Source organism: Zea mays, chromosome 2 (genome assembly GCF_902167145.1).
Source record: "Zea mays cultivar B73 chromosome 2, Zm-B73-REFERENCE-NAM-5.0, whole genome shotgun sequence".
Taxonomy (NCBI): Eukaryota; Viridiplantae; Streptophyta; class Magnoliopsida; order Poales; family Poaceae; genus Zea; species Zea mays.
In genome coordinates, this window is record NC_050097.1 from 218,577,047 (window position 1) to 218,588,857 (window position 11,811).

At 43.0% G+C, this 11,811-nt stretch overlaps 1 protein-coding gene and 1 pseudogene across 1 annotated transcript; one reads left to right on the plus strand and one right to left on the minus strand.

Annotated features, from left to right (window-relative positions):
* Positions 1 to 4,937, plus strand: LOC100281352 (delta(14)-sterol reductase). Its single transcript, NM_001154270.2, has 13 exons — positions 1 to 411; positions 521 to 638; positions 728 to 798; positions 1,036 to 1,092; positions 1,610 to 1,701; positions 1,901 to 1,948; positions 2,411 to 2,531; positions 2,610 to 2,656; positions 2,792 to 2,873; positions 3,103 to 3,179; positions 3,293 to 3,412; positions 4,217 to 4,291; positions 4,368 to 4,937. Exons 1-13 carry the CDS (start codon positions 361 to 363, stop codon positions 4,519 to 4,521), a joined length of 1,113 nt encoding a protein of 370 aa, NP_001147742.1. The 5' UTR covers positions 1 to 360; the 3' UTR covers positions 4,522 to 4,937.
* Positions 4,938 to 7,242: 2,305 nt separating this feature from the next.
* On the minus strand, positions 7,243 to 9,563 carry LOC103647863 (protein trichome birefringence-like 16; annotated as a pseudogene).
* Positions 9,564 to 11,811: the final 2,248 nt, after the last annotated feature.

Consider the following 11,811-nt stretch of genomic DNA (forward strand, 5'->3'; position numbering starts at 1 on the left):
CAACAGCCACCCGCGACCCCAAGTCCCGATCGGCCGCCGATCCCGATCCCGATCCCGACCCCACCTCCCTGGCTCCACAGCACCCCTGCTCCACACACACGGCCGCCAGCAAGCCGCCGGCCCTAGGCCCTACCGTCGCAGCGTCGCCTGCTTGACTATCTGCCTCCAGCCCTCCAGCAAGACTTCAGTCGCCTGCCCCAGCCTGGCTGCCGCCGCCCTCCAGCAAGGCAGCAAACGCCGGCCTCCGGCCGCCCGTCCCTAGGCCAGAGGCCACCCCTAGGCCGCTAGGCTTCCACCGCCGACGCCCACAGAAACCGTAGGCGCCACCAGGCCACCACGAGATCCCTGCCGTGACGGAGAATGGAGGCCGCCGCGGCCGTCCTCCCCACGCTGGTGCCCTCCGGGAGCGCGGTGGTGTCTCGTCGCTCATCGCTCGCGACCGTTGTTCCTCTGGTCTGCTGCGGGTTGCTGCACATGGATCGCTCACTGTGTACTTGTGTGCTCGCTCTTTGCTGCGCAGGTGGTGGTGCTCCTCGCCTACCTCGGGTATCTCGCCGCCGCTGGAGCCATCCTCCCAGGGAAGCTCGTCGACGGAGCCCTACTCCCGGACTCCTCTCGCCTCCACTATCGCTGCAACGGTACCTCCTCCTGCCGCTGTTCCCTGAATCCTCTGGGCAGCCGGCTGAGTTGTTCGATCGCCTTCCCTTGATTCTCGTGTGGCTTGCAGGTTTGCTCTCGCTCCTGCTGCTGCTGGGACTCTCGGCGTTCGGTGTCTACATGGGGTGGATGTCTCCCACGGTGAGCTCTTGCGGTCTTGCCTCTCTGTGTCCAGTCCTCGTGCCTTGCGCACTGGGTGTGTTCTTCTGCTCAACTGCTGTACTAATTGTACTCCAGTTCAACAAGGACCGAGCCACAATCCTTTTCAGATGGGCGAGCGTAGTGAAATTTTTATTGTGATTTATTGTCAATGTGAATTGACATAGGTGTGCCAAGTTGATCAACAACATATTGTTTGTCATTTGTCAATGCTTGCAGGTTGTAGCTGACATGGGACTCGAACTTCTGTCAGTGACCTTTATTTTTAGTGTCATTGTAAGTGCTACCTTGGACCTTACTGGATCACCTGCACTTGATTATGAATATTCTAACTACTTGATATACATTTGGCGTGCCACCGTGCTATTGTGGAAAATGAAAGGACCCCCCTGCATGTGTCTGACTGATAAACCTGATCTTAACTCCACGCCAATGAGTCCTTTAATGTCTGTTCAGGAGTGTTACATCCTAAAGTACTTCTAAATTTTCTCAATTTTATCTCAGTCACGAGTGTGCCTCATGCATACAAACTGTTGGCTGTCAATACATTTTGTTACAACAAACAGTTTCCTCAAATTAATTGTCCATCCTTAGCTTGGACAGAAATTCACAAGAAAATGACAAACCTGAACGTAATGTTTCCACTAGTTTGGTCTTGATCAAAATTGCATGCAACTGTCTGCTCAGCATCGTTCATATTTTCATCATGCAGTATTCAGTTACATTTTACCACAAACTATACTATATTGAAAGCTATTTGATTGGCTGTTCATGCATCACTCTTTGATTTCAGGTTTCTTTTGCACTCTACATTGCCGGCATCAAGTCCGGCCACAAAAGTTCTTCTTTGAGACCACATGTTAGTGGGAGCTTCATGCAAGATTGGTACTTCTAGAAAACTCTATATTGTGTTTGTATATAAAACTATGACTCGCTTATTTTTGACACATAAGTTTTCTTGTCTACAAATTCTTGTTATTATTGAAAGATCAAGCAAACAGAATATTTCACTGGCCGTGTATTTTATTGCAATTCTCTTTTAGTTAACAACGACACTTTTTGTGCTGATGACTTTGTTTAATAGGTGGTTTGGAGTGCAACTTAATCCTCATTTTATGGAAGTTGACCTCAAGTATGTTAGCAATTTCTTTCCTGTGTTTTTGCCTAGCATATGGGATCGAAATTTTGAAATAGGACAGGGTTACCAGTTACCACGACAGAATTGTTAACGGTTGATTGGTGTAAGACCATAATTCAATCAGTGTTCTTAAGGCGGTAAGGCAAGCATGTAAACATGATCACAACGCCTAGGCGGGCAAGGCGCCTAGAATTATCCGAGCGCCTGGTTGCCTAGGCGACGCCTTAAAACATTGAATTCAATTATGATCTGTTTGACCTTTGGCAAATCCATAGTCCATAATGCAGTTAACCCATACCTGATACTTTGCTCATAATAATTTGTACATGTAGTATATGGTGATTGGATAATACCTAGCTTACTTAAGTGGAATGGTTTCATATTGTTTATTCCCCACGCCACAAATAACCTGATATCAATAAAATGTTAGTGACAGCTATGTTTCAATCATCGCAGATTCTTCTTTGTGAGGGCAGGAATGATGGCATGGTTATTTATTAACCTCTCTTTGTTTGCAAAGAGCTACTTTGCTGGTTCAGCCAATCTTTCGGTCATTCTCTACCAATTTTTTTGTGCGGTATTGGACATGACCATCTTCTTAACTGATCATCTTTCAGCCCATTAGTTGTTAAATTAATTATACTTTTCCATGCAGTGGTATATCATTGATTACTTCGTCCATGAAGAATTCATGACCTCAACGTAAGTATATCACATGCTCTCATTGGCAAATAACTTACTATCCCTGAACAAAATATGTTGAGATATTCTGTGGGATGATTAAAGATGATGAACATACTATTCTCCTGAACAAAATATCGTTGAGACCTCTTCCAGGTGGGACATTATTGCTGAAAGACTGGGTTTCATGCTGGTGTTTGGTGATCTAGTTTTCATCCCTTTCACCTTCACTATTCAGGTATCCTACATTCCTGCAAATGTTGACCCATGGTGCTAGCTATTGAATACCTTATTTTTGAGAAAAAACATAGAATACCTTATTACCTTAGGCACACTATCCTACCCTAACATTGATTTGATTTTGGCGTTTCCTAATTGTCAGATTTGTGGCTCAGATCACTGCTTCTCTTACATTAAAACAGTAGGCTGAGAATTAAGCTAATCAACAAGTATGATTTGTTTGTCAGGGGTGGTGGCTTTTGAAGAACAAAGTAGAGCTGTCCCTTTTGTCTGGTCTAGCTAACTTATGCATCTTTCTTATTGGGTACTCTTGGTTTTTCTCCAGAATATCAAAGCTATAGCAATTTGATATATACCTGTTTCTTGCATTGTAACTTTGTTGTCTACATGCTATACCATGTGGCATGTGGTACTCAGCTACCTAGTGTTCCGAGGAGCTAACAAGCAAAAACATGTGTTCAAGAAGGACCCCAAAGCTCCTATATGGGGAAAACCTCCCAAAGTTGTCGGGGGAAAGCTACTAGCATCTGGTTACTGGTAAGGACAATTTATGCCAATGACCCTCTGTTAATCACATTATTATCATTGTAGCTTGTATGATGCTTCCTATTGACCCTGCCAACATTGATGAACGGTAGCCTGTTCAGAGTATAAAAGAACTTAGAGCCATACAATAATGTTTTTTTAGATGATGGTGACATGAAAATGTAGAACCAAATGCTGGTCCACAATCCACAGAATAATTAAGGGATTTTTCTGTAGTTAAAAAAATAGTGCACCCACGTAGTGTCTACGGCAGATTCAAAGCATAGCAGTTTGTGATTTGTGGGTGTGGTGTATTGGTTGTTATTTAGGTCCTGTTTGGAAGCAAGCCAGTTTCGCAAGCCAGTTTCTAAGAAACTGGTTTTTATATTTTTGCTAGGAGAAGGTAACTTCTTGGTTTCTAAGAAACTGGGAATCCAATTTCTATAAACTGAGGCATAAGTTGGTATGTTTGGAAGGGAAAAATTCCTGGTATGGCATCAGATTTTATACTCATTCCTTGTGTGCCACTGAGTGACATATAGTTATATTTTTTTGTGTATGACATGTGGGGCCAGTGATACACAAGTAACGAGTATATTTTCCGATGGCATACAGGAAATAGGCCCTATCAATTTCCACAAGCTAGTTTGTTAAAACTGGTGCTTCCAAACATGCCCTTATTCGAACCTTTTTTCTTGGAAAATGTTTGGTACCTCCTCAGGCTTTAAATGCTCCCTTGTCCCTTAAAGAAAGATGAAGCGTGTTGAGTTGTCTTGGGAATGCAAAACTACAAATATTTTAATCCTCCAATTACAGGGGCATCGCAAGGCACTGCAATTATCTCGGAGACCTGCTGCTAGCACTTTCGTTCAGCTTGCCCTGTGGAGTGAGGTGAGTGACCATTTTCTGTGGCAGTTCCCTTTCGCAGTGGAGGCACGTATGAACAATCTTGATCCAACTTTTGCAGTTCCGTGGTCCCATACTTCTACCCCACGTACCTGCTCATTCTACTGGTCTTGAGGGAAAGGCGCGATGAGGCGAGGTGCTCGCAGAAGTACAGGGAGATCTGGGCAGAGTACTGCAAGCTCGTGCCGTGGAGGATCCTGCCTTATGTGTACTGAAGAGACGGTAGAAACCAAGGCAGCTCATGGCCCTGGGCCAGCTGTAAACCTTATTTTGTTTGCCCTTAACCAGTTGGTGAATGTTGATGTAGCACTCGGTAAACTGTGACCGTGCAAACTTTTGTTATTGTTGGTCCATACATGTTTGGAATCGTGAATCAGACCGCCTCACTTGGTGGCATATTATTCCCTTTAGCGCTTGCTTGGGAGCTAGGACCCGAGAGGATTGAAGGGGTTAAAATTTTCTTGTTATTCAATATTGAATATTAAGGAAATTTTAGTGACTTTAATCCTCTCCGGTATCCTTGCTCTCAAATAAGCCCTTAGTTATGTATAATCTAAATATTATGTTATTGTTCTTCAAACATTAGATACATCTAAGAAATTTATTCATACAATCTAATATGTTGAAGTCTTGTATTTTATTTACTAAAACTCCTTAAGATATAGCTTATTTATATGAGTTGTATGAGTTTAACTGGATCTAGACTTAAAGAACCGTGTTAGAGAAGTTTCTTCGACAACATACATCTATTGTGTTTTTTGCACTTACTTGCTTAGATACCCTTTAGACCCTATTTGGTTATATTCGGATTGGAGATGATTGAGGAGATTAAATTCCTTCTATTCAAATTTGGTTAGCAAAGGATTTAATCCACACCTAACGGAACACGCCTTTACAAAATATGCATGGCTGTTGAGGGTGTCGGTGAGGAAGTAAAAAAAAATTGTCGCCGAGACCACGCCGTCCAATTTATTTTTATTAAACCGCTGCAGCTCGGCTACCAGACAGCCACATCCTCCACCACCGATATAAGAATAGCCCGTGCGCACGGTCGCACAGTTCTTTATCCCCCGCAACCAGCCACTGAAGTCCGCACCACGGACAATAGAGATGCTAGGACCATCCGACTTTACGTGCGAATTATCCGAACAGACCATTCGGTATTACATTGGACCGTCCGCGATGGAGCATGTAGAGCAAAACACAGAATTTTACCAGCAACACTCCTACCAGCCCCCAACTAATGTCTCTCTAGCACCCACAAACCCTTGAGGTCGTGGAATGATCTCACTCACACATAGGTACGAGGCATTTTCGGTCCCCAGAAGGACGAAAGATCTAGTATGCAATGTAGAGTACCTAGGGTCAATATTAATGCCCCACATAACCCAAACCCATGGGCAAGGGAGCGACATAATGATACACCAGCAACCACACATGGACCAAAGACACGATGGATTACCACCGACCGCCATTGAAATGGTAAGAGAGGAGATAGCTAGGCAATTCCGAAACAAACTTAAAGTTAACATGTCGTGGGGGGCAGTCTTATCGGAGGCCATATGACAGCCGATTCGACTACGACCCATACCCGCAGGGGACAAGAATACTCGAATTTATAAAATTTTCGGGTGACCAAGGCAACCCAAATAGAGGAATTGGCCATTAAGGAGGCATTTCACATACATTTATTTTTATCATCCCTTATTGGTACTATCTTAGTATGGTACACCACCTTGCCACCTAACTATATTTACTCTTTGGGGAGACCTAGAGCAGAAAGATCATGACCATTTTTTCTCCAGAGATCATGAGTTAGACCTGGTCGATTTAGCAGCCCTATGACAAAGAAAATTCTAAGATACAAAAAGTGAAATTATCTCAGAATTTTCTCCTTTTTATCTTTAATATACGATGAATTTGAATTCAAGATTTTATACAGCGGTAGAGTTGGTAAAGTGGTATATTCATATTTTTTAGGATTTTTTGTGAATTTTATTAGTTAGTTTATACTGAGTTTACACAGAAATACTGATTTTCGTTTGATAAGTTGCCATTAATTATAGAGATTTCTTTTAGGAACCAGTAACAGCGACAAAAAAGCAAAGGCGTACCGACTTTTTTTTCTGGTACTTTGATACATGAGTGGACGAGATAGGGCGAATGAGTCTTTCCAGTATTATTTAGTATTTATATACTAAATTACGAGAGAACTTTTATGATACTTTGTTAAGTATTTTTTTTTTGATTTTAGATATAAAGTCTTTGGCCCGAAACACTTCATGCAAAAATCATGTGGATCCGCTGGTCCGTCGCCTGATAGCGTGGCGGATAACGCTCGGTGCCACTGCCAGGCCACTGACAGGTCCACTGTATTTTGCACGCGCAAATGCCGCTGGGACTCTGATCTTGAATACAAATTCCATCAGACGTTCGAGGTCTCAGCATCAGAAGAACAGTTCAGTAATTAATTATGACATTCAGAACTTACCAGATGATTCCACCTGTACCATAAACAATGGTTAAGAGGACGAACCTAGCAACAATCAACGTACCAACAACATCACATGGATCAGCAATGCATGATGCTCTCTGTTCGTGTTTGGTTTATAACAGATGAGTTCTCAAGGGACTGGATGCTGCAAAGATGCGTTGCCCCACCTCTCAGGCAACACTTCCGAACTATCTATCAATCCAGTTCTCCAATTAACAATTGGCGTACACAGGTAACAGTAGGCAAATACAACATGTACTTACACCAAAAATAAAAAAGGCCCTGTATTTTCTACAGTTAAGCACGGTCCCGAAATGCTGCTCAGATTAAGATTAGGTCTCTGGCAACGACATAGTACTCCGTGGTAGTTACTGTATATACGACGAGCTTCACCCATAAACAATTCGTTGTAGCCATTGGCATCTTCAAATTCAGCTACAGGTTATAGCTGGGCCGCAAGGATCTCGTTCCAGGTGTCGGGCACGCCGGGAAGGCACCAGGCAATCCTGAACGCCAGGAGTGGCTTTGATGTTGTACCGCGAAATATGTCCTTCGTCCCTCAGTCGCGACAGGGCAGTGACGTCCAGGAGCCTGACCCCGGTGCCCCTCACGGCGCCCTCGGCATCGGCGTCCTCCGAACGATCGAGGTGGACGCCGCTCCCTCCCTTGGCCAGAGGGCTGGTGTTGTCGCAGCTGCTTCCGGTGTCCCAGTCCCCGTTGAAGAAGTGCCGGGGCGATATCGAACTGTAGAACGCCTTCAGCTTGGGGTGGCGGGGGAGCTGCGCGTCCGCCCACCCGGCCCGGCCTGAGTCCATCGTGCTTCGTGCCAAACAGATTCGAAAGCCCAAATAATTTTTGGGTCGTGCCGTGCCAGCCCGAAGTGTAAAAACAGTGGCCCAACCTGACCCTAAACCACGTCGTGCCTTCGTTGGGCCGTGCCGGCCCAAACCCGGCCCGTATATTTAACCACATAAAATCAAAATATTATAACCATATAAAGTTTATAGCTTACTAAATTAAAGATATTAAACAATTATAACATCATCTAACCACATAAACTCCAAATATAACAATAATATAAAGTCGATATCTTACTAAATTAAAGAAATTAAACAGCTTGGGCTTAATTGGGCCGTGTTGGCCCAAGCCCGGCCCATTTATGCGGGCCATACTGGGGGCCCGACGGGTCAGAATTTGAGGCCCGGCCCAGGCCCGCCTTCGGGCCGTGCTAGCCCAGCCTACATTATTTCGTGCCGGGCCGTGCTTTGGGCTCTTATTTTCGGGTCGTGTTCGTGCTGGCCCGAAAAGCCCGGCCCAGATTCCCAGCACTACACCTGACGACGCTGTGGACGGTGAAGTTCTTGGCCTTCCAGATGACGGTGGTGTTCCTGTTGCTGTTCGGCGTTCCGCGGAGGTACATCTCCCACCTGTTCGCCCTCATCTTCCCCCGGTGTTGAGGACCAGGACGTGGAGCATGTAAAGGTTGCTCTTCAGAAAAGCAGGCGGGCGGTCCAGGTGCATGGCGTAACTGGTCACTCGGTCTGATGGGTTCAGGGGCTCTAAATCACAGAGCGTTGATGACCAGTGGTATAGAATTGTTGTGTTGGTGCTCGGGAACCGGTAGGGCCAGCCGTCTGGCCTTTTTGCACCCGGCGCAAACACAAAGCCATACTCTGCGCCAACATCTTCTACATCAGCCTCTCCTTTCCAGCAGTGACCATACACATCATCGACTGAAACATCTGCCTCCCTAGAGAATCGCCCACGTAAGCAATGGCTTTATCCTGCATTCTGAAACATATCCGGATTAGTGTTTTCGTGCTGTGCTGACTCAAAGATTTTGCCAAACAGCGCCGCATACACCATCTCTAAATTTATCAGAGGTTAGCTATGTAGTATGTACCTTCTCAAGAACTGGGAGGCCTCAAACTCTGGCATCTCACAAGCTTCAGGCTGCCATCTGAATTTTTCATACGTGAAATCTTTTCGCTGGGTTAGTCTGCAGGATCAACTCTCTGAAAGTCACTGCTTACAACCAAACCCTGAGTATAGTGGTCTACGATTGTCAGAAACCCACGTCCCATTCCTGTACTCGCATTCTGTAGGATAGATAAGCGAACATAACATACAGATTAAAGCAAGATAACATGTGCGCCAGCTAATGCACAAGTAAACTGAACAGGAAATAATCTTCTGGATTTTGTGCAAAGGCAATATGAGAAATATGTCAATGGAGAAAACAAGCACATTTGTATGCTCGCATAAGAAATAAATTCATGGTTTCTCTAGCAGCCACAAAGATGAGTATACCTTTCTTCTCAGGAGGTGGCACTTCATTCCCATCTGCAACATCAACAGAATAGCCTATCGTAGACAATGGTGGCGGCGCACTAGTAACCAGCTTTTCTACTTTACCAACTGACCGGTGTGATCGATCTGCACTTGGAAAGTCTTCTTCTGGGGATGTATGCTGGTCTACAAACTTCGAGTTAGCTGCAAGTTCGAAAGAAGATGAAAACGGAGGTCGATGTGGCAAGAAGAAGCAGCTTAAAGAGAGGTAACGTCTCTGTGTGCTTTAAAGATGACCTGGATGAGTCAGAACCAACAGATCTGGCTAGAGGATTTTAGAATCGTAGTATGACGAGCCCTTCTCCCATTTCCAGAGAACAAACAACATGAAGAACGCAAGGATGACAAGTTTAAGCTGCGTGAACCGCAAGCCGTTTATACTCCCAAGGCTCATCCTTTTTTTTTCCCGGTGCTCTGTAACATAGAAGTATCCTTCGCGTTAGAATCGACGAGAGCTAGGGAGCCATCCATCCCCGTGCAAAAAAGTAGGAAAAATGTCGACACTAAACTGTTTACGCTTATTAACAAGAAACACCTTCAGCAGAAATGTAAGGTGCAGACCGCGTCACCTGCTCCTCCTGATCCACTGCCGATATTTGAAAGACGATATAGAGCACATCAGATTTATATAAAATAAAATAGAGTTAAGTGAGTTGTGGCATAATGTAATATGTTTGTTGCGATATTTGAAGCTATCTTGTTATATTTACATGAAATGTCTTCAGAAGAGTTGAGCGGTTATATATAATTATATAGAGGACATTCTACAACCTAAAAGGCTGCTGATAATCTTAGAAAATCTTCGGTTCTTGGAAGATCTGGTGTTCGACTTTTCTTTGATGCGCAGGGGTCCATGTTTGAATCTGTATAGTTGGGAAACAAAGAATTTTAATGTCTTCGTTTATGGAAGCAGAAGAGAAAGGGATGAAAGTGTTCAGCATAAATGGTTACCACAGTTAATATCTATTTTCTATTTGCATGTATATGTGGTATTAAATTTTGGATAAGTTAAATATGAGGAAAAATTATATGTGAAAGAAATATAGTTTTAGATAAGTTCACTTTTGTAGTCGCAATAATTACCAAAGAAAAATGGAATGATGCTTTTATAATAGATAGAAAATAATACATGTAAGATATTGTGTAGCAGAGTATAACATTTTGGGTGGAGATTCAATTGTAGCTGTTGAACCTTTTCCCTTGTCGTCAAGTATTGCATCATGTTGTATATGTAAAAATTATTCATAAAGAACTGGCAAGAAGGTAATGGTATTTGTTAAATGTAAATGAAAGTGTGAAGCAGTATTATACTATTATCTATAATTGTGTCTATTAGTTATCGGTATCGAAAGATGGATAGCTAGAAAAGGAAGCAATAGATTTTGTTGGACAATGAATTTTAACATAGTGCAAAAGATAATTTAGATTTAATAACAACGAATGCTATCATTCATGATAAGAATAATTTATGTTACAATCTGTTATGGAACAATATGTTGTTGTAATTTTCTTCAATCTCATCGTACTAATATTATCTGTTACATATGAATTGTGCACATGGAGTAAATGATAGTGCGTAGAATGGAGTGATTTCAGAGAATTAGACTGTGTCAATGTTATTTGTTATAAGAATTGTGTATATATATATAGTAAGTGTTTCTGTGAACGATCATAGACAAAGAGAAATACAGATTAATGTAAGGAGAATGGTGGGAGTGGCTACTGCTGCTTTCGCTGCTAGACGGCGGCTTCTTTTCGAGCTCTCATATTACATTTGTGTGATCTTCTTTCCCCGAGCGAGCAGCGACAACAGGCAGGCTCGCTGATCGCTCGCTCTCAGGAGCCTTTACGCGAGAGCAAGTCACCATTGTGTTCTGATATTTGACAGATGCACTACCATAACCTGAAACTGTAACTTTGTGGGCATTGACCGTAAATACAAGATCTGTTAAACAACCAACTTTGTTTATATACACTACCTCTGCATCATGATCTACAAAGAAAAGCATGTGGTATGTCAAACGAAATTACTGATTGTACATCCACCCATTCAGTAGCATATTATACAACATGCACTACCAGTGTAACACCCCTGGTGTTACTGTCACTAAAACTTGAGCATAACATCATAAGAATTGACATTGCATATGTTTGACACACCTAAAGTGCATTCACTAGGCAAAAATTTCAAACAAAGTTGTATTGAGATGATATTTTGCAAATAAAACCCTAGAGTAGGGTACTTAACCTTAAAAGGGGTCAGAAGGGTAAAACAAAATCCAAATAGATAAAACCCTAAAGCTTAAGTGAAATAGTCATGAAATGTTACTAAGGATGGACCTACATTACATTCATACCCTTGAGATACCAAAAACCCTAAAAAGGACCCTGGAAAACCCTAAATCCAAACCCTAGGGGGTTAAGTGCAAAATTAGTCCACTTTTGGACTAAAGTGCAAAAACTATGATAATAAAGTGTCCTAAGTCATATGGTTCACAAGAATGTGGATTTGCAACTTAAACCCTAAGTTTTGGGTCTATTTGCAAAAAGCACCACTTAAACCCTATTCACCTAAGTCTGAAATTCAGTGATATGGGCTCAACTTTGGAGCTTTGTAACTTTCAAATTATGAGGTTTTTGCCCTAGGTCACCACAACAATTT